This window comes from Mirounga leonina, unplaced genomic scaffold, assembly GCF_011800145.1.
Source record: "Mirounga leonina isolate KUSES-001 unplaced genomic scaffold, KU_Mleo_1.0 Mir_151, whole genome shotgun sequence".
Taxonomy (NCBI): Eukaryota; Metazoa; Chordata; class Mammalia; order Carnivora; family Phocidae; genus Mirounga; species Mirounga leonina.
The window spans coordinates 30440753-30464035 of NW_023270377.1; the positions used below are offsets into that span (position 1 = coordinate 30440753).

Here is a 23283-nt window from a genome sequence, read left to right on the forward strand (position 1 = left end):
GTGCAGGGACTATGAGTAAGGACCCTATGAGTAAGGACTCAGTTCCTGGGTTCAGTTCTACCACATAGCACTCATACCTCTGTGTCGCTTTTTTTTCCACATCTGTAAAAAGAAAATATTAGTACCTGCCTCATGAGGTCATTTTACTTATGCAGTAAAGTTCTTACAACAGCGCCTGCATGGAGTAAGCACGATTCATGTTATTGTTTTGATTTCTGAGTGCAGGGCTAAAAACCTTGCTGTCCAGGGAAGCAAGGCTTTTAAATCTCTTTCACTGATTTAAAGAAAGTGAATTTATGACAAGTTGCCTTTCAAATTGAATTTTGACATTTCTGGTTTTTTCCCATTATTTTCTAAATTCAGTGGATGAAAGCATGGAATTTGACAGATTATTTCTTGACATTTTAGTTCCATTAGGAATACCATTTAATATTAGTTAAGCCTTGTTATGATTACAATACTATTTAAAATGAAACTATGGGAGAAAGAGATTTGGGAAAGAGAAAATATCACTTGCCACTTATTAAATTGAGATTTTAAAAGCCAAAGAAGGGAGGGAGAATTTATAAATGGCAGGTGACCTTTAAATGTCACATTCGCTAATATATAAATGTAAACACAGAAAACTGTAATATCTGGTAATAACAGTAAGCTGATCAATACAATTATAGGTTCTGTGATATTAAATAAATTATGCTTTCAGTACAGAATATCAATAGCTTTTTAACACCTTTTAAGATCAAATTACAATACACTAAATTTCATCTAGTCCCCTGCATGTTATTTATAAGTATGTAGCTTACTTTTATTACTTGGACAGCTCCACGTAATTTAAACTTCTAAATATACAAGATGTTAGAGCATAAATTATTTTTAATACTGAGTTAGTAAAAAATAAGTATCATCTCATTAAGATATTTCTTCAATGACATTTACTTTAACAATTTGTCTGAATAATGTTGTTGCTATTAACCTTAGCTTACTTTCAAAAGTGAGGGAAATATAGTTCCAAGGAGAATTGGTTACTTTTGCAAATCTCAGTTTTTAACTGAATTACACTATACAAAACAGCATACACTATTGTAACAATGGGGGAAAATGGAGTAGATACTCATATAGTTTTATAGGCCATGTCTACAGTTCTCACAGCATGAGAACAAATATTAAGAGAGCCACTGACCTCTAACACAAGAGTTTATGGCCTGTCCTTTTTGAGGAGGATTTGAGGTATGATGTTCCATTTGAAGATTCAAAAAAGAAAAAGGTGCTCTTCAATGCCTTCATTTAAAGATCCCATCAAAGAAAACACGGAGTCCCAGGATGTTACCCAAACACGCATTATGAATTCTAATGTCTAGCCAGGCCTTCTGAAGATGCACTGCATGCACACTTAAAAATAACAGTCACTTAACTTTTACTTGTTTCTGATTTCAGGGACAGGGCTGGGAACAATGTAGTCAACAGTCACGAAGGGTCTGACACAGTGCACACACTAGTAAATACTCATAGAACATGCGGCGTTAAACTAAAGACACTCAAAACGTAGACTGGTTAGTGTAAGCAAACAGCATCCTTCCACCTAAGTTCCCGCCCCAGTCACTGATGGAGAACTGCTCACAAGATTTCAACCCCAAGGGCCCCATCAGTTCTAACTTCCGAGTGTCTGTTACTAGCACCAATCAACTTTCTAACTCCAAGGAACAGAAGTGGGGCGGGCCATAGTCCTGGTCAAAACGCACACCTGGAGTAAGCAGCACCTTCAACTACTCCCTTAAGACGCGTTCTCTCAAACACCTTCTAAAGCAGTGCTTCTCAAATTTCAATGGTCACCCCAATCACCTGGGAACTTGTTGAAAACCAGATTCAGAGGCAGGGGGCTTGGATTAGGGCACCAGATTGTGCATTCGTCGCAGCCCCCAACTGACTCCCATGAAGCGTTTCCTCCTCTCACCCCCTGAGAAGCAAGGCCCACAAACGCCCAGACATCCAGGTCACTTACATTAGCAAACAAACAAAAGTCGCGAGCACAGGTAGCGCCGCACGAAGTCTCCTGGGCGCTCTGCGCCCCTTGGGCGTCGCCACGCGGTCCTGGGGCCTCTGGCAGGTGCCTCGGCCTCGGTGCGCTCGCTGGTAGCCCGCCCCGCGGCCGCGCCCCCGCCCCCGCCCCCAGCCCCCGCCAGCGCGCTCACCTTCTCCCGGGTCTTCAAGTACCGCTGCAGCGCCTGCTGCGTGAGCTCCCGGACGCGCAGCTGGCCCTCCTTGCAGGGCACCACGATGCCTGTCCTGCCGAAGCACACGGTCACTTTCATCCTGGCCCCGGTGCCCACGCCGTGCCCGGCCGAACAGGTGCGCGGCCCCACGGGCACAGCCCCTGATGCCGGGGTACGCCCGGTGCGGGCGGGTCCGGAGCCCCCGGGCGCTTCTCCCCGGCGTCCCCTCAGGGCCCGGGGCTCGCGGCGGCGCCCCTCCGCCCGGCGTCGGCGGCCCCGCGGCGGGCGGCAATCGGGGAGGGGGCGGCAACGCGAAGGGCTACCTCCCAGGTAGCCGGTGACCGGGGACGCGGCGGCACCGCGGCCGGGCTCCTCCCGCTCCGGCTCGGGCTCCTGCTCGGGCCCGGACGAGGCGGCTGCTCCGAGCCCGCCAAAGCGAAACTGCCGGCCCGGCGCCGGCCCTGGCCCTGCCCCCTGGCCCTGGCCCGGCCCTGGCCCTGCCCTGGCGGCGGCGGCGGCGGCCGGGCCGGCCCCAGGCCCCGGGCTGGAGTGGGCGGCGGCGGCGGCGGCGGCAGCGCGCGGGGCCGGAGTTGGGAGGAAACTTTTGCGCCGGAGCCCAACTCCTCGGCGGCGCGCAGCGCTCCGGGCTCCCGCGGCCCCCGGGCCGGCCTGGGCCCGGCTCTTAAAGGGGCCGCGACGCTCCCCGGCCCCGCCGCTCACTGGGCGGCACGGGGCGGGGGCCCTTCAGCGGGTAACTGGAGCCCGGGAGCCTCGTCCCCTCACTCGATCTCTCCCTGGCTCTGTCCCTCCCGCACACACGCTGAGCTCGAGGGAATTGTAAGAGGACCTGAGAGCTACCCACCAGGGAATTGAAACCGGATCTCATAAAGCACCCTTGAGGGAATAGCTGGGAGACTGCTGAGCTACACTGTTAAAATGTGGGGACTGGAGCAAGATTCAAGGAAAGCCAGGGAGCAGGTGCTTGTCGCCACGCCCACCAAAAACACCCCAGGGAGTGGCGGCTCACAGGTACTGAGCTGCAGGGATGGCCCAAGGGCCTGCCAGGACCCTTGTCTTAAGCAGAGCACTGATTCTGTCCTCTGGAGTCCTGAGATGGCAAAACTAAAGGGCTCTTGGGGATAACGTGGTGGTGGAATCCTTCCTTTTACAGAAGACGAAACTGAGTATTTCCCCAAAAGTCACACCCCAGGCCCAGAAATAATAGCATATGTTTACATATATACTTCTGAAAATGTGCCTTCTGTTGTGCATTTGACTAGATAAAAACATTTTAAACACGTTTAGGCTCATGATTTGTCAGGTGAGTGTTCACCACCTATTGAAATAGGTGTATATGAGAAAAAAAAAATTAACAAAAAATATTTGTGTCATTCTTAGCTCACATATCAATGAGCTCCTTTGAGCCTAACAACACCCCTGTAAGGTAAATAACTATTTTTCCCATTTTGTGCATGAAAAATGGTGCCAAAGGAGGTTAAGGAACTGAGCTGACCGTGAAGTTAGTTATGCTAAGAGAAACTCAGTTCTTCCCATGCTAAATCTCTGGTCTCCCCAAGCCGTTTTTCTGGCAAACTAGTTCATCCAACAAGATCCTCAGGGCTACATCATGTGTTTCTCTACAAAAGAATTTGTTCCTGGGGCGTCTGGGTGGTGCAATCCATTAAGGATCTGACTCTTGGTTTCTGCTCAGGTCATGATCTCAGGGTCCTGGGATCCAGCCCCCTGTAAAGCTCCCCACTCAGCGAGGAGTCTGCTTAAGATTCTCTCTCCCTCTCCCTCTGCCCCTTCCTCTCTCTCTTTTTGTCTCTCTCTCAAATAAATAAATCTTAAAAAAAATAATTTGTTCCTTTATCAAGACATTTTTAAATTGAACTTGAATTGCCTAGGATGGTATGATAATGTGCAGGAGATTTAATTAATGAGGTCATGAATTTTGAGAGTTTTAAAATTTTTTTCCTCATTCATACATGCAATAAATATATATATGGTTGTCTTCTATGTACAGGGGCTTATATAAGGTCAGTGGCATCAAAGAGGATCACGTATACCAAGTTGATTTGAAAAATATATATTAGACAGTATAATTTGGGAGCAAATGCAATACAGACCAATTTAAATAAAGACAGAATCTATTTCCTCAATCTTTTCCTCATAAAATCAGAAGATCCAAAGAGTACTCCTCTGAGGCAAGATTCAATCTAGAAACTCAAACAATGTCCTCAGGGGCCGTATTTCTATATCTATTGGCTCTGTGTTCCTCGATGTTCCAATTCTCAGTCAGGATCTCCCCGGAGGAGGCAAAGATGGCCACTCCCAGTGTTCCAGGTTTTCACGGCCTTAAAGACAGTCATCTCAGATACCAGTAAGCCTTTTTCTGGTGAGGACTTGCATATCCAAGCTTGAGTCACATAACCTTCCCTCTGGCAAGATGATTGGCCAGACCTGGTTCACCTGCCACTAAACTAGGACTGAAAACAGGAGGGGTGAACACCCAAAAGATGGGACAGCAAAGCACATTTCACCACCACAAAATATAAGACTGCTTTCCAGCTCTCGGGGGGCTTAAAGGTAGATAGCAGGGAAGACAAGGCCTGCAGATGTGAAAAGTTAAATAGAAACTACAAAACAACAGCAAATTTGATAATCCTACTGAACGTTATTGATTTAGATGTATGCCAGGCACTGTTTAAAGTGAATATAAAGTATAAATAAAAATAGATTATATATTACATATGAACATATATATGCATATATACATGTGCATCATCTATTATGTATCTGTATCTTATTTTCCTTTGCAATAATCTTATAGGAGAAGTTCTTTTGTCACCGTCCTTTTAAAGATGAAATTGAGGCTAAGGGAGGTAAAATCATATTCTTAGCAAGTAGCAGAGGCTGGATTAGAACCCAGGCAGTATGACTCCAGTCAGACTTGCTAGTAACTGCTATGCTGATCTGACTTGGTGAGTACCGAATGAGTAGAGCAAAGAAACAAATAGTTACTAATGCTGTGCATTATTATGTGACCCCTAGTTTTAACATTGTATATTTTATAGACATGTAGAATGGTATAGAACAAAGATTTTTAGCTGATGAAATGACTGCATTCTTTATGTTCATGGTTTGTTTCTTTTTTTCTTTGCACTTGCTCCAGACTCTTACTCTTCTGCTCAGATAATGAAGAACTCATGCTTTTCTTCACACCCCAAACGTCCTCTGGGCCCAGCTTTAGCCCCTCCTCAATACCTAGAGCCCCCTGTGTCCTGGCTTTGAAAAGCCCCTGGTTAAGCAGGAAGAGCACCCAGGCTCTCCACAACCCACTTACAGAAAGGTTGGAATCAGCTTGTGTGGCATGCAGAGGTTGTGTTGTCATAAGATGAAGGAAGAGACAGAGCTAGGCACACATCTGAACGATGCATTGTGCAATCCTGCACATCCTGGAGTGAACTTTAATGACCCCAAGCTAGTAATTACAAAAAGGGTTTAGTGTTATTAATTCATGTTTATTAAACAGCCAGATTTAATTTGTCCTTCAGTCTTATCACAGCATACCACAGCATATCACAGCATACATAGAAACAATTTATCATATATTAAGCGCTATAAAAGAACATAGTTACAACACACAGACATTCATGCCCAGCAAATTCCTAAATCAATATTTCATGCCCCATGGGACTTCTGGGCAGAAGACAATAAATAATTTGCCTTGATTGAGTAACACTGGAGGATTCTAGGCCTGGGTTCCATTTTCTTATTTTGCCTGTTAGATGGATAAATATTGCCTGTGGTGTGATATTTTCCCACTTGTTATCCAACAGCTGAGCAAGCTTTGGAGAAGCTAGTGAAAATCTTATGCAGAGAAAATAATACTGACCAATATTATTAAACTGCTCTGCCTTATGAAAAGTATAACTAAAATGTCAGGTACCATCAGGCATATACTGAATTAAAAAAAAGATAATTTTTATATATAGTTGACCAGGCATCCATTCTAATATTTAGCACCATTAAAACAGAAAACATTTTCACCTTTCAAGGAATTTTTTATAACAAGCAGTATTTATGTCGAATTCAATATTTTTTCATGCAAATCTTCTTTCTAAGACCTTTGGAACGATTAGTACAATACATTATGTTCTTGGGGCGCCTGGGTGGCTCAGTCGGTTAAGCGTCTGCCTTCAGCTCAGGTCATGATCTCAGGAATGGAGCCCCACATTGGGCTCAGATTCAGGCTCCCTGCTTAGCAGGGAGTCTATTTCTCCCTCTCCATATGCCCCTCCCCCGGCTCGTGCTCCCTCTCTCTCTCTCTCTTTCTCTCTCAAATGAATAAATAAAATCTTAAAAGGAAAAAAAATCAATACATTATGTTCTTAGCTTCCTTACAAAAGCAGGTGCCAGAGTGATGTCTTAAAAGAAAGAAAAATGGGTATGAGTCTTCATTCTTTCTGTCCAAGTTTAAAAGCCAAGGGTTTGGGTTATTGTTTAATTTGGCAAGAATGGGTTTTTCTTAAGAGATGTTTGTCTCTAAGTGCCTGATGGTATTCATTTGTTGACTGTTTCTTTGTTGACTCTTTCTGTAGGTGTTCTTAAAGCACAAATAATAATGTTTTACACCCTGAAGGGAGGGTTGTGAGCTATCAGCTTTTTGAAAGATCCTTATTTATGCATATTCTGTAAGTAATACTCTTAAGTCTCCACAGTGGTACAGCTAGATCACCCCTCCTTATACTGAATTACACTCGATGGATATTAATGTCCTGCTTGATTTATGTTTTCCTGAAAAAAAAAAAAAAAAACCTGGATCATGAAGTGAGTATATCTTTAAGAAAAAATTAAACAACCAAAAGCAAGGAAACTCTTCAACTGATGTTGTATTAAGAGTTGAGCATTATGGGCGCCTGGGTGGCTCAGTTGTTAAGCGTCTGCCTTCGGCTCAGGTCATGATCCCGGGGTTCTGGGATCGAGTCCCACATCGGGCTCCCTGCTCAGCAGGAAGCCAGCTTCTCCCTCTCCCACTCCCCCTGCTTGTGTTCCTGCTCTCGCTATCTCTCTCTCTGTCAAATAAATAAATAAAATATTTAAAAAAAAAAAAAAAGAGTTGAGCATTAGTTCTGTGTTTGTCCTCCATGTGTGATCTCCTTCTGAAGCACATCATGAATGCTGGCCACTAGCAAGAGGTCCTATCCAGACTAGCAAGCACCAGGTCCTCTCACCACGAGGCTTTAGTGACAGACTTAAAAAGGAGGCCCATGGTGATGATCAGGGATGCTCTCCAACAAGTTCAGTTATCCAAGGATAGCTCCTGAGGTGAGGTGGCAATCAAGCATTCTCTTTTCAGTTCCCTCACTTTTCCTAAGGCCTCCTTCTGGGCTCGTTCTTAACCCTTTAGTTGGTGAAGTGAGTTGGTGTTGGCGTAATTGACAGGAGGTAGAGAAAGAAGTGAGATTTGACACCAGATGCCTCAATGTATCAAAGGATTAGAGGCAGAACAAGTGGACTGGAGCTAGACAGACTGAGGTTCCAAAGCCACTTACGGCTAATACATGGTGAGGCAGGCTTCACGGCGTCTCTTGACCAAATGGCATGATCACATACATAAAGCACCCAGCACATGGTAGGCAAAATGTATTGCCATCTGCCACCTTTTATGCTATTTACTAGCATTTCTAAATGCCATGTGTTTTCACTGTGCCTGAAACTACTCCTGGAAAGAAACATATCAAGTGACGTCAGAAGCTACACATCATCATTCTCATGAAAGTTTTTGAAGCCCGAGTGTAATTCCATCTGTAATGAAGGGGCCACCCTCGCAGCAAAACAGTAAGATTTGTGTCATGTTTCCCAATCTACATATTACGAAATGTGTTGCTCAAAAAATAATCCTGGTCATAATAGCCTAGTACATGAGGATCATAGAATTCCAGAGCTGAAAGTGGCCTTAGAGATTATTTGTATAACCCCCTCATTTCATAGATGAGGACACTAAGGACTGGAAAGATCAGGTGAGCAGCCAAAATCAATACCCAGATCCTTCAGGGTGTACTCCGGCACTTTCTTCACTTTCCTGTCTACCTGTTAATAGAATTGATTGATTGATTGATTGATTGATTGATTGATTTATCTTTTAGAGAGAGAGCTGAACAGCGGGGGTGGGGGGTGGAGAGGGTGAGCAGAGAGAGAGGGAGAAAGAGAATCTCAATCAGGTTCCACACTCATCGCAGAGCCCCACACGGGGCTCAATCCCACAACCCCAAGGTCATGACTGAGATCACGACCTGAGCCAAAACCAAGAGTTGGATGCCCAACTGATGAGCCACCCAGGTACCCCAGCCTGGTAATAGCATTTAAAACAACAGATATTTGACGAACATTGGTTCAAGGCTTTGAACTTTCACTGGGCCAGGAGGTGATGGTAAAGAGCTTATTCTTCTATCTCTTCCTGCTGTTGTGATTTAAACTTAAGATTCTGAACCCTTGTTCTTGCTGTGATTGTAAATGGCAAAAAGATTTGCTAAGTGTTGGGGCGCCTGGGTGGCTCAGTTGGTTAAGTGTCAGACTCTTGGTTTCTGCTCAGGTCATGATCTCAGAGTCCTGGGATGGAACCCTGGCCTCTGTCTCAGGGTCCCCACTCAGCAGGGAGTCTGCTGTCCCCTCTCCCCAACTCTCTCCCTCTGTCCCTCCCCCTCAGCTGTGCACTCTCTCTCTTTCTAAAATAAATAAATCTTGTGCTCGTTTCGGCAGCACATATACTAAAATAAATAAATCTTTTTAAAAAAAGATTTGCTGTGTGTTAAAATGACTATTTCAGGAAATAGAAAACCATCAAAAGATTTTTAAGCAGGAGAATGACATGATCAGATTTCTGCTTCGTAGATACAGAGGACCTGTGAGACAGACAAAAGCCTTGTTTAGTTCATTCATTCCGTCATTCATTTCTTTATGCATCAGTATTTACTGAACACCTATAATCTGCTGAGCACAAAGAGATCACAAAGCTTCCTCTGGCGAGGAAGACAGATGACAAACGACTAACCAAATAAACAAAATATTTACAGATTGTGAAAAGGTGTAATGAAGGGTATAAACAGCAGGCTGTGTGATAGAGAATACATGAGTAAGAGACAACCTGTTTAGATTGGATGGACCAGAGAAAAAAGTAACTTTTGTAAGAAACCCAGAGAAGAAGGGGCAGGGGATGAGGTTGAAGAGACTGTCTACAGCAATGGCCTCCAAAAAGACTAAGGCAGTTTAGATGATGGGGAGGGCAGATTGGAGTACTCTTTCAGGATCTGTCTCAGATATAAGGTGGCAAGATTTTAGGAGGAATCAGGAAAGACTGGTTTCTGGTTAGGAGGGGGGTTTATTTTTATTTATTTATTTTAAGATTTTTATTTATTTATTTGACAGAGAGAGCAGGCGCAGGAGCACAAGCAGATGGAGTGGGAATGGGAGAAGCAGGCTTGCCACGGAGCAGGCAGCCCAATGCGCGGCTCAATCCCAGGACGCTGGGATCATGACCTGGGCCGAAGGCAGACACTTAACGACTGAGCCACCCAGGCGCCCCAGGAGGTGGGTTTATTAATTAAAGATAGAGAATCTTGGAAAGGTCAGGGTGTGCTGAGGATAGTAGGGGAAGAAGAGTAAGTACAGTTTAGCACATTTTGAATTTTGTGTCGCTATAAGGGAACCAGGTAGAAGTGCTTAGTTAGCCAGAAATACAAGGTTTGAAGCTCAGGAATCTGAAGACTAGGTATGTGGATTTCGGGGACATAGATTTGAAGTTCAACTCATCAGAATGGAGGAGATCAGTCAGAGAAGGAATTTGGAACGAAAAGGCAACAAGACTTAGACTAGAATCATGGAGAATGTCAGTATTTAAAGAAGAGAGAGATCCAGCAGTTACGCATGTGTACAGGAATGTATTATTAATTACAAGTTATTGTGTTTATTCTATATAAGGTATTATCAGCTTCAAAGGTGTGATAAGAAAGGGTGCCCTAGTGAAGTCATAATGGTAGAGAACAGGAAATTTAATGTTAAGAATGAGAAGCAAGATACATTGACTGGAACAGATAGGCTTCATTGGAGCATAACATAGGATATAAGGTTATAAACATACAGAAAGAAAGAAATGAGGGAAATGATTGAGGGAGAGCTCTGAGAACTTGATAGAGAAGTTTGGTTCTGTTTCACCAAAGAAATATCCTCCAGGTGCTTGAGCAAAGGAGTAATATGCATAAAATAGCATTCGATAGTAATTATTCTGACATCTTCATGTACAAAGAATTAGAGTAGCAAATGACTGAAGAGGCACCTGGGTAGCTCAGTTGGTTGGGTGTCCCACTCTTGATTTCAGCTCCAGTCATGGTCATGATCTCAGGCCAAGGGATCAAGCCTGGCTACAAGCTCTGGGTTGGGCTCCATGCCCAGGGGGGGAGTCTGCTTCTCTCCTTCTCCCTCTGCCCCTTGCCCTGCCCATGGGTGTGAGCCAAACTCTTTCTCTCTGAAGTGAATAAATAAATCTTAAAAAAAAAAAAAGAAAGAAAGAAAGTGAAGGTGGGGGAGGATTCAACAGAAGTTTGTTGGAGTAAATCACACAAAACTAAATTTAAGTATGTTAAATATAAATTCATCCAATGTATATATAGTTGTAGAATATCCCCATGTGTACATGTATTTATCCAAAGTAATAGACTATGGGATTGTTTAATGTCCAGTCCTATGACTATACTATTCCATGCATGGGAAGTGAGGGAGTGCCATATGACTCAGGGTCCAGTCAGACAAACTGAAAACATACCCCATCTCAAAGGGAATCAAGTATAAGAAATTAATTACACTGTCAATGGAGGAGCTGAAAAGCCAAACAAGAAATAGTAAGGCAACTCAGAGATTAGCCATAGCATGAAACTGCTTCTTTCTCTAGCATTAGTTGGATTCTGGGAGGAGGCAATATTAGCAGAACCCAGAAACTGGGAAGCTTGGCAGAAGCTAGAACCGTAGCGGAAATTGCCTTGCCGAAACTGGGAGCCCAGAGAAAGGAACTGTCCAGAAACTATAAGGAGCTATAGTCTTAAAAACACAGCCAGAAGAGGAGGAGGAGGGTAGGGAAAAAGGAGGGAGAGGAAGAAGGAGGGAAAAGGGAAGAGGGGAGAAGGGTGGGGAGGGAGGGAAGAGGAGGAAGGAAGTGAGGGAAGGAGGGATAACCATACCCCTAGACTCTGCTCTCCTGCCCTCCATCCTTATACCAGGGCCTCATACTAGCCGATCTAGCTAGAAGCCAGTGAGCAAGGAGAAGGGCAGGGAGGCATTTGGGAGTAAACATAATGACTGGCCCAGAAGTCATTTCCTGGCGGGCTTTGATAGTAATTCATAAATAGAGATTTTAATTCTCACTAACGTTTTAGATTTAGGAATAGCACTAATAATATTTCTAATTCACTTTGGTATATTTGTGAAAATAATTTTTTCTCCCAGCATAGACAAAATTCACGCTTTTCTCAAGAGAAAGTGCTTCTACATTTTAACAGTGAAATAGCAGCTTTTCTCTGATTGCCAAATAACTATTAATTTCCATCATTTAAGAAATTAAAAAAAAATTCTAACCCTTACTCAGTCATCAAACTCAAATTAATAGTTTTGTTTAGCTATGATTACACAGGCCTATAAGCAGCAAATCCAAAAATCCTATTAATATTAAATGTTGAATACGTCTAACTACAATGTTATCTGATAATATTTCATTTATTTTATATACCATAATTTTAGACACTAATCCATGGATTTATGACAGAAGCTTTGAAGACTATCCAAGTCTAAAGTTGTGATTCCTTTGTATAAAATTATTTGTAAAAGCCATTAATACTTTACTACATGTGGACATGAATAGTAAGTGTGATTTTTTATTTCAACACTATCAGGAAAATTTGATTTAATCAGTATTTGTCCTTTAAGAATGTGTACTCTTGTTGGTACATACTTGTTATAACTCTTTGCAATTATCTTCAAACTCATTTTTATATAACCAGAATTCAAATATAGTAAAGAATACAAATAGGTTATATGTGGATTTCAACATATTTCACAAGACCTAAAAGGGGCAACTTCACAGCAAATAAAAAGAGCTATCAATTTGCCAAGTGCAATGTAAGCTTTTGGTACATGATAACCCCAAACGGTTGTATAAATGAGGGGTAGCATATGTTGATCATGACCTCTACCAAATCCAGTGAGCTTTTTCTAGCTGCAAATTCCTTATTGTAGACCCCTACTCAGGACAGCAGTGCCAAGCTCTTTGAAGGACTAGGATTGCTGTTGATTACACCAAGAGTGGCTCCTGATGGGCGCCTGGGTGGCTCAGTTGGTTGGGCGGCTGCCTTCGGCTCAGGTCATGATCCCAGGGTCCTGGGATCGAGTCCCACATCGGGCTCCCTGCTCCTTGGGAGCCTGCTTCTCCCTCTGCCTCTCTCTCTCTCTGTCTCTCATGAATAAATAAATAAAAATCTTCAAAAAAAAAAAAAAAAAGAGTGGCTCCTGATGCAATGACAGCCATCCATAGGCCAACTGATGATCCAAGACATAACCTGATGTTAAGAGTTATACCTGATAAAGTAACTGGTGATTGGCTAAGCTGATCAAACTGACTTCTTGTAGTCAGAGGTTGGGTTACTTGTTAACGAAAGAACTAAAAGGCCAATTCAATTCTAGAGACTCCAGTGGTCCACGAAAAAGAAGAGTGCTCTTTTGGAGCCTCAGTTTCCACAAACCTCCCAGTACCAACCGCAGGCACTGTCATCACAATAACCCATTATTTTTCATTACATCATTTTGAGTGAGGCCAATCTGTAAACCAAAACCAACTATCTCTAGCAAAGAACACAGGTATTAATAAATACAAAAGAAATAAGTTCATGAACAGTAAGTTGATGAACAATAAGTCATGGACCCAAGGGTTTTAAAATATATTGTTGTCAGTATGAACCCAGGGTCTGTTAGCAATGAACTGGATTAGAACTGGAATAACCTGGCAGTTCATGGATACTTGAATAACATTTCTTGAGGAGAGGAATTTGAACACTGATTTTTAGGAGTTGCTAAGGATGTCAGGAGTGGGAAGATCCAGCCTGAGTCAAGGAATGTGACTTTTTTGCCTTCCAGAATAGAGGGATGGATGTTTCCCTCTAAGTCCTAAATAACTGTAGTTGAACATTGCACTATGGCGGACACATACAGAAGCAATGAAATTCCATTCTTGAGAAACAACATGTTAGGAGGAACTCCTTGGAAGAGCATTTGCACCCCCCTATAGCAACAGTGTATGCTGTGATGCATCACATAGGTCCACCTTGAGGACTGGTCACTCAGTCTCCTGGTGCCAGAATTGTTGGTAGCTGAGGTTTTCAGCTGAAATACCATCCAATCTCCCTCAGTGGAATAGATCCAACAGAACCTACCCCAAATCATACCTTATTCACAGGGCAGCCCACATGCTGACATACATTGAATGATCTACTAGAGTGAAGAGGCTAAAGGTCCAGGTCCCTTGCCTTAGGACTGGTCACCTCTGAATGGTCATCTCAGTTACAGTGGACTTTTGTTGAAAATGCCTCTGCATGCAGTTCCTTTCTCTGCACTACCCTACTTCGTTTACTTCCACACAAGAATTATTTTGAGCATACTCCCCAGTGAATGTCTACATATGAGTCTCCAACTCAGAGTCTATTTTCCAGATAATCCAACCTAAGACACACTGTAATAAAAAAAACTCTGTTAAGAATTCACAAGCACAATGCTTTGCACATAAATGAGGGCTTAGGATGACTAATCAACGAACTTAAAGGTAAAAATAAATGGATAAATAAATTAGAGAATATATTGTAAATGCTTCCAGTTGTTAAAAAAAAAAAAAAAAAGACAGACTAGCAGAGAATACAGCCAAAGATACTTAGTTTATGACAATTCAGTAGTGGTGGTTCACAATTGGCCCAGATACAATGGCCTAAACTTCCATTATCTGAATGCCTTTGGGCAGGGCTCCTAGAGGCATAGAAGAGTCAGTCTGGGGAAGGCAGTCACTACAAGAAAAACACACCTCTGATGTCTCATATTCTATTTAAAAATATAATTTGAATTTTGCATTAGAACTCATAGTATATCCATATTGTTTTAATAAAAAATATGTTTTGGATTACTTCCTATCAGGAAAAAAATTTCTCCCCACCTCTTTGGCTAGAGGATAAGATGCTATTTCAATTAGTCTTTCAACTTCATCCAGGCAATTTCTCATCTCTGCCTTAGGTTTATAACGTTTTGTGAAGTCAATCATTTAAATATGCGTCTAAAAACAGTAATAGATTCTTTGCAGCTTTATGAGCTAGACCAGAGTAATCACTGAGGAAATGCCCATTCAGTCATTCAGCAAATATTTATCAAGTGACTACCATAGATCAGGTTCTGTTTTAGGATATGCAGTGTGCTATAGGCTGAATGTTTGTGTCCCCTCCAAATTCATATAGTGAAATCCTAATCCCCAGTGTGATGGTATTTGGAAGTGGAGCTTTGGGGGTGATCATGAGGATGGAGCCTTCATGAATGGACTTAGTGCCCTTCTAAAAGAAACCCTGGAGGGCTCAGTCACCCCTTCCACCAGGTGAAAACACTTGAGAAGATGGCCATCTATAAACTAAGAGGCATACTCTTACCAGACATGGAATCTGCTGCTACCTTGATCTTTAGCTTCTCCGGAACTGTGAGGTATAAATTTCTGTTGCTTATAAGCCACTCAGTCAATGATATCCTGTTAATAACAGCCCAAACAGATAAAGACACGGTTGTAAACATGAGATATAATCCCTCTGCTCGCCCGGAGGTTACATGTTATTGAGAAGATACTGAGATCAGCAGAATGTGGCCAAGAGGGAATTAGTGAAAATTTTCATTCTACTATTGGTGAAAATTTCAGTAAAGTCTTTCTCCTGTGAGATTGTGTCACTTCTGACGTATAGTGGCAGATAAGTGATTTTGATCTACTTGTCCGTTTCATATGTGCCTTGGAGAAATACTGAAAGGATATTTTAAGTGATGAAAGACAACTGATGAGAGGACTGTTTATTTCTCAATCTATAATTTTCATCAAATTTAAGAACTAAGAGTGGTGATCCATAGAATCAACTTTCTTTAGCCAACTCTCAAACTTTGTTTTCATTACAACCATTTTGTCATGTGCAATGAGAGCTTCCACAGTTTTGCCTTGTAGACACTGATTGTAAGAATCGTCAAAATTAAAAAAAAAAAAATCTGCTACTAAACCAAATTTTTTAGCTACTCCTTAATTTACAGTTAAGGGGAACAATGAATTCATTCTCCTCTTCTAAGATTTTACCCCTAGTCCTAATCTTCTCTCTCTCTTTCTCTCAATCTCCCTTCCACTCCCTCTCTCTTTATGAGGTAAAATAAAAATTCAATCTTGAGGAAGTCAGTCCTGTACCTTTTCCTACCCAATTAATGTGCATCTGGGTAGTTGGCTAAGTTTTCAAAATTGCTTCTCATTTTATTACCAATGACCTCACCTAAAACCACTGGATTGGGGAATTTTTAGTTTTAATCAGTCAGGGTTCTAGGAAGCCTGCTTAAATTGGGTTAAGTGATGAGACTTTAATAAAGGGCACTTTACAGGTGTGGGCAGCTTTATGTAAACCAACAGTGGAAAGAGCAATACTTCAGAGTTGGCAAAATGGGAACAAATGACCACCCGTCTGCAGAGTGTTATGGACAGGGCCATTTGACATGACTGTGAGCCTAGGCAGCCATGGGGCAGGAAGGGAACTGGGGGAATAAATGCAACAATACAGGGACACACCTCAGAACTCAAGAGTTCAACTAAGCAAATCGGCTCAAAAGGGTGAGGCTAGAGTCAGTAAAAGCTAAACCAGAACTGTAACTCGTGAAGGGTTGGCTAATGAGTTTCCAGATTAAATTCCAATCAAGAGATTAGGAGGAAGGCCGTAGTCAAAGCCTGGCAATTAGCATGTTGAAAACTGTGGCAAAGACAATAACATTAACATATCTAAGAGAAAATTGTGTTACCAGAAAACTCTCTCAAAGTTCCCTGAGGAAAAGAGGAGGGACTGAGAACTTGGCCTGTCAGTCTCTAACTCAGACCAAGAAAGAAGCACCCCCACCAGGAGATTCCAGTCCTCTCTGTGGGTGGTGCTTTCCTCAGTGGGGGGAGAATCTATTTCAAGCACTCTTAGCTGAAGAACCCTTCATTAAGAAAACCTAATTCCCATTTGTTTGTACTTAATATTCACCAAGCAATCCGACTGTAGGTTACATTTCCATCTGTGTGCCTCAGGGAGAAAATGTGAGATCCAAACACCACTTCATGAATGTCTAGTCCAAGTGCCACCTTGAAGCCGGGTGCATCAGTTAAGGACACAGGCGGCTGAGCCAGATGTCTGGGTCCTGAGCTGGGCTCTGCCACTTACCCTCTGTGGGATCTTGGGCAAGTTACTCAATCTTTCTGTGTCTTCATTTCTTTGTTGTAAAGGGAATTAATAGTAGAACATAGGTACCTTATAGAATTGTTATGAGAATTGACACGAGGGGTGCCTGTCAGCCAGCTAAGTGTCCAACTCTTGATCTCAGCTCAGGTCTTGATCTCAGAGTCGTGAGTTCAAGCCCCACGCTGGGCATGGAGCCTACTTAAAAAGAAAAAAGAGAGAGAGTAGATATGAGATAAAAGAATTTAGAGCAGAGGTTTTGTTTTGTTTTGTTTTAATTTAAACTACAATTTTTGTGAATTCAGTTGGTTTGAGTCAGTTCCCCAACACTTTATCATTTGGGGGCTCTGAATGGCTCTCTATTAGCCAGACACACAGACTAAGAAGCAGGCAGGCCTGTGACTACCCAATGATAGAATCCCTGGAAATCACCTCCGGATAATACCTCCTTTCTGTTGTGTGGTGGGTGAGAACGGGACAGGGGGAGGTGCGAGTTGCTTACCTAAGTCTGATTCCTACAACTCTATGGCCAAAGAGCACGCTGCCACATAACTTCCAGTCTGGAGGCAATAAGGGAATGGAATCTGGCTGTGGGGCAGCTTCCCAGCCTCTTTACCTGCTTTTTCCCCCAGCCTTTCATCTTGGTAGGGAAAATCCAGACTCAAATGAGGTAGAGCTGAAAGTCCTTGGGAAAAGTACACTGTGCACATGCAAGATTTCATTGCTCAAATCACTTTGCCCAAGGGCTCAGGCTCCAAGGCTAATGTACAGCTTTTGAGGAAGTCTAGTTTCGGAGGTGTGTCTGTCATCTAGCATAAGCAGGAGCAAGGAGCAAAGGTTAAGGGTTCCTTCTAAAGCAGAATCACCTAGCACTAGAGAGATGACAAGATACTCTTTGCAGTGTGGTTCTTTGAGTCCAAACAAATCCATACAACAACTTTTGAAATAGTAATTATGCTGTATCCGTGAATGCACCTCGCCATCCGTAAGTTATATAAATGAACTCCTCTGAACTAGAACTCTCAGTGCACGCTCTTCAAATTTCCCACCAGAAGTCACAAAACTACCAGTAAAGTTCATATTGGGGAAGCCGTCAGCTCAACTGCTTCTGTATGCTCTGTCTACTCCACCTGAACTCTGACCTGAATAACACCATCACTTTTCTTGAAGAAGGCTCCCACCACATCGCTCTTTACTCAGACTCAGGTCTCATTGCTTTTCCCAGACAATGATCCTGCCAAGGTGTAGCTAGCTCTGCTCTGTGAACACCAGCCATCTGTTTATGCCACCCTCTCTGCATCCTGCAGCTGTTGTATCCTCACCTTAAACGTGGGACCAGCCAGGGGCCTGGCGGGAGACAGATGGTACACTCATGGGGTTCACTGAAAAGAGTTTAATGTAGGGCCTCTTGCAGATGTGGGCAGGGTGAAGGGAGCTGACCAGGAATGTTGTTGAGAAATTTAACAAGCAAGAAGCCCACTGGCTAGAGGCCTGAAGATGCAAGATGAGAGGGCGGCTGCCAGCTTCTAGAGATAGCCGATCTCTCTTCTTCTCTTCTCCATTTGCCAGGGGTTCTTATTAGCTGAATCCAACTTGAAAACATGGGCAAGGAAGCCTTAGTGATGCAGTCCCTGGTGGGTTTCTCCAAGGGTGGCAAAGGACCTAGGAAAGTAAACACAGACTCATTGTCACAAACATACTCTACCATTCTTTTTAAATAATATTGACTGGTTTTCTCTCTCTTGATTATAAAAGTAATATATGTTTAGGGCACCTGGGTGGCTCAGCTGGTTGAGCATCTAACTCTTGGTTTCGCTCAGGTCATGGTCTCAGCAGGGACTCTGCTTGAGATTCTTTCCCCTCCTCCCTCTCCATCCCCCTCTACTCCTCCCCCCATGCATGCTCTCTCTCTGAAATAAATAAATAAAATCTTTAAAAAAAATAATATATGTTCATATAGAACAACTCTAACATACAAAAAAGTAATATAAGAAAATAAGAGCAATCCATAATTCTGTTACCCAAAGCCAACCACTATTTACATAATATCTGTATCATTTGGGTTCTACTTTTTCATATTTAACAAGATATTATGAGCATTTCACCTATGTCACTAAATATTATTTTAAAACATTATTTTTTTAGTGGCTGCATAGATTTCCATCTTTTAGATTCACCAAGATTTGTGTACCCGTTCTATTAATGTCAGCATTTAGATTATTTCTATTTCTTTACTATTATACATAATATTGAAGCAACTACCCTCATATGTTAATATGATTATTTTCTTAGAAGTGCTAGGAATGGAATTACTGAGTATCACCTTTTATAAACAGTTCGGGGCTCTTTATGTATATTGTCAAATTATACTCCGCCAACAATATAGAGGAATACCCATCTCCCCAAGCCCTCAGCTCCTAGAGAATCAGTCTCACATTTAATTTTGCTTGCTACAATCAGGTAGCTCAATGGTAATGAATTGTACAATAGTAGATACATAAATTTTGTCACAGAGCAGGCCAGAAGAAGAAATGTTGACTATGGGAGAGAGTGTAGAATGGAGGCAAGAACACTGATGACTTCAGTTCATGTCTCTGGGATCTGGTACATCATCTAGCACAAAGAACGTGCTCATTAAGATGGTGGAACAAAGAAATCCAAAGTTTCTAACTTGCGCACTGGCTAGTGGGGATGCTCTAAACTGAGAGAAAAACAACAGTCCACCCGGGCCCTATCTTGTAAACAAAGCTAGCCCTCCTAGCACTACAAACACTGAGTGAGCTTGAGTCCATGCCGGGCAACAGGGCTGTTTATACAAGGTCGCTCTTGAACCACCTCACCTTGCTTTTATTTCCCTCGCTCATGCTTAGCCCTCAGTGCCTGCTTTTGGACTCCTACCATGTTTGGATCATTAGTTTAGACAACCCCTTTGGGTTCAGCATTGAATTAAGACCATGGGGTGGTTAGCCAAAACCACCTGAGTTCGAATCCCAGTTCTGCCACTTACTAGTTATGTGCCCTTAGAGCAGCTATTTCAATGCCCTAGGTTTCAATTTCCTTTTGTGTAACTGGGTCTAATGACAGCATCCATAATGCTATCATAAATTACCACAAACTTAGTGGTTTCAAACAACACAGGTTTTCATTTTACAGTCTGAGGGTCAAAGGTCTGAAATCACTCTTCACGACAAAATTCAAGGTACTGGCTGGACTATATTTCTTCTGGAGATAGTAGGGGAAAATTCCTTCCTATCCTTTTGCAGCTTCTAAGAGGTCCCACATTCCTTGGCTCAGCACTTCATCACTTCAACCTCTGCCTCCATTTTCACCTCCCCTTCTCTGCCTCTGACCCTCCTGCCTCCTTCTTATAAGGACCCTCTGATTACATTGCGCCCACTCAGATAATCCAGGATAATCTTCCTCTCTTGAGATCCTTAACTTAATCACACCTACAAAGTCCATTTTGCCATAAAAGGTAACACATTCACAGGTTCCATGGATTAGGACATGGGCATGGCTGGGAAGCCATTATTTGCCTTATTTTCTTGTGAAATAATAAACGATAAAAATCAAATAAGTTATCTGTGAAAACTGCCCAACACAGCACCTGACCTATAAGAAACAGGCAATAAATGTTGGTTATAATTTGTGCTAACCCTTTTCTCTCCTCCCTTCCTCTTCCTCATGTTGTAGACTCTCTTAATTTGTTCAATTTATCCAATCTCCTTCCCTCTCCTCCTTTCTGGGGAGGAATTTCACAAAAGAGGATCTGATATAGGGGAAATTAATGAGTTCTGTTTTGAATTTGTTGAGTTTGAAATGCTTGCAGGGCAAACGGATGGAAAATGTTTAGCAGGCAACTGAGAAATTGGCTCAGAGGAAATACTGAGGCTGAATATAGATTTTGGAATCAGGAAAATAGTAGAATTCACAGGATTTGATGTAACTGATGAGAGAAGGTGTATACAAAAGGAGAGAGCAAGATTGAAGATGGATCCTGGGAGAATCAACATTTAAGGAGAAGGAAGGAGAGGAATCTCCAAGGAGACTATGAATAAATGGATAGAAGTAGAAGTTCACCAAGAGGGACATGCCTTTCAGGCTAAAACAGGAAGGGATTCCAATGAGGAGACGTGTGGTAACAAAGTTCTAGAAGGGACCAGAATGGATGAAGACTGAACTTGGCAAGTAAGTTAGCAGTGGTCTTTTTAGGTAGAATTTCAGTTTAGCAGTAGGTACATAAAGCAGATTTGAGCTGTCACAAATATTTGTTGCATGTTTTAATGAATTGTGGAGTGAATGGTGAGGAATGGAGAAACAAGTGAGGCTTCATAGAACGTGGCTGTTAAAGAAAAAGATGTGGTGGCAGGTGAATTGGTCATGATGGGCAAGGAACTATTTGTTTTAAGGTGAGGAAGACTTCTCTGTGTTTATAGGCCCCAGTGAAAGAGCCAGCAGGAAAGCTGATATTATTGATACAAAGCCTGGGGTGCTAATTCTTGGAGCATATTCTTAAGAGGGGTTGGATGGAAGTTAGATTAGCAAACAATGGATCCAGGTAAGGACAGATAAAGTGATGGATGAGTCTGAATATAAAAGAGGGTGGAGATTTTAAGGAAATTCCCCGCCTGATTGCTTCTATTTTTTCCTGTGAAGCTGGAGATAAGGTTTTCAATTCAGAATGAGGGTGCCTGCAGGAAGAGGAGGTGGCTTTGAGTTGAAAGAGCCATTCCTTTAAAATTTTTTTTTTTTTTTTTTTTTTCAAGATTTTATTTATTTATTTGACAGAGAGAGACACAGCGAGAGAGGGAACACAAGCAGGGGGAGTGGGAGAGGGAGAAGCAGGCTCCCTGCAGAGCAGGAAGCCCGATGCGGGGCTCGATCCCAGGACCCTGGGATCATGACCTGAGCTGAAGGCAGTCGCTTAACCAACTGAGCCACCCAGGCGCCCCGAAAGAGCCATTCCTTTAAATAACAATGTGAATCAACTAGGTTTACCTGAAGATTGCTCAGCATGACCGGGGTCTCAATAGAGTTCAAAAACTGCATTTCCAATGGAATCCACAAACGGGGTTATATGGTTTTCTTGGAACAGCAAGCTGAGAATTAGCAAGGTGGGCAGGATGAGTTAGGGGAACCAAAGAATGGAAGGTCTTGGTAAGGGTGTGGTTAATAACATAGGATCCCAGTTACTTCACCATCAACATTCCTTGACCGTCCATACCATTCCTGATTTTCCTAGTTGCTGGTAGCCTTCCACTGAACTTGACCTTGGATACTTAGTCACTCACCTCCACTTCATTTACAACTGCTCCCTCTCAAACCTCTTAGTCTCTGAGATTCTCCTCTAACCATGATTCATACACTCTTCACCCCTCCTACTCCTGTCCACTTGACCCTCAGTCTCTCAATCTCTCATCTTTTCTTTGAATTAGTGTGCTTTCCTGGCCAGCTTATACTCTGTGTTTAGCCTTTGCACATTTCCACTCAGATATTTCTGTGAGTACCAAGGAGAAATTGGCATCCTTTTTCTTCCCCACATTTCCCTCACAGCAAAAACATACAGTTTGAGAATGAATGTCTGGGTTGCAGCTGCTTGGGGAGATTCATACTATTTGAAAAAATTCTGGTTCTGAATGACTAGTTAAATTCTGGAGCAAGTCCCAGTGTTTGAATCTGTTCCTGAGCGGGCCTTGGGGTAAGCAGGTGGAAATCAAATCCTGGTTCTGATTAAGAGCACACCCCCACTCTTTGCCAGCCTTAGATTTCCTGATGGTTGACTTCTGCTGGCCTAATTTTTATTCATTGCTCTTCTCCATTGAGAGAACCAAATCACCTTCCTGCAGCTGAAAAATAAGGCATTATTTCACTAGGACACAGTACTAAGTCAAGTCAAGGGAGTAGGATTTATTTTGCACTCTGAGGCTCTACAGGGTATGAGATCACAGTGGGTAATAATCTGCAAAAAGAGAACTTGGAAAATTATTGTCATTCATTTGCAAACTTGTTCAACCTAACCCAACTCATCATTCTTATATACTTTATTCTCTATCATAGAAAGTATTATTCTTATGCTGATAGTGATTTGGATTCTTCAGATAAAAGGAGCATGGTCTTTCATAATTTATATAAGGAAGGAGAATGTTATGGAAAGCTAGACAATGTGAGTATAAATCTTGTTTCTTTGTACAACTATGTGCAAATTACTACATCTCTCTGACTCTCTGTGTACTTATCTGTAAAATGGGAGTACCTATACCTATTGCATATGATTCTCATTAGGATTAAATAAAACAGTGTCTAAAGTACCTAGGATGATGCCTCGTGGTACTTCGGGTGGATTGTCTGCTGTTGACTCATCACTACCATCACCACTCCCTTGGAAGTATGGGGAGTATATTTCCCAGGACCTCCTTCTTAGCATGGTTTTGGGTTACAGTTTGTTTTTAAAGATTTTATTTATTTGTTTGAGAGAGAGAGAGAGAGAGAGAGAGCATGAGCTGGGGGGAGGGGCAGAGGCAGAGGGAGAAGCAGATTCCCCGCTGAGC

The 23283-nt window shown here is 42.5% G+C and overlaps 1 protein-coding gene across 1 annotated transcript in view; it reads right to left on the bottom strand.

Moving 5' to 3' along the window:
* PARD3B (par-3 family cell polarity regulator beta) overlaps window positions 1–2645 on the bottom strand; it is a 995632-nt gene extending 992987 nt beyond the window's left edge. The window contains exon 1 of the mRNA XM_035007317.1: window positions 2190–2645. Coding sequence (XP_034863208.1) covers window positions 2190–2309 — 120 coding nt within the window. The 5' untranslated portion in view covers window positions 2310–2645. The remainder of the gene's footprint in view (window positions 1–2189) is intronic.
* Between the last annotated feature and the right edge of the window lie 20638 nt (window positions 2646–23283).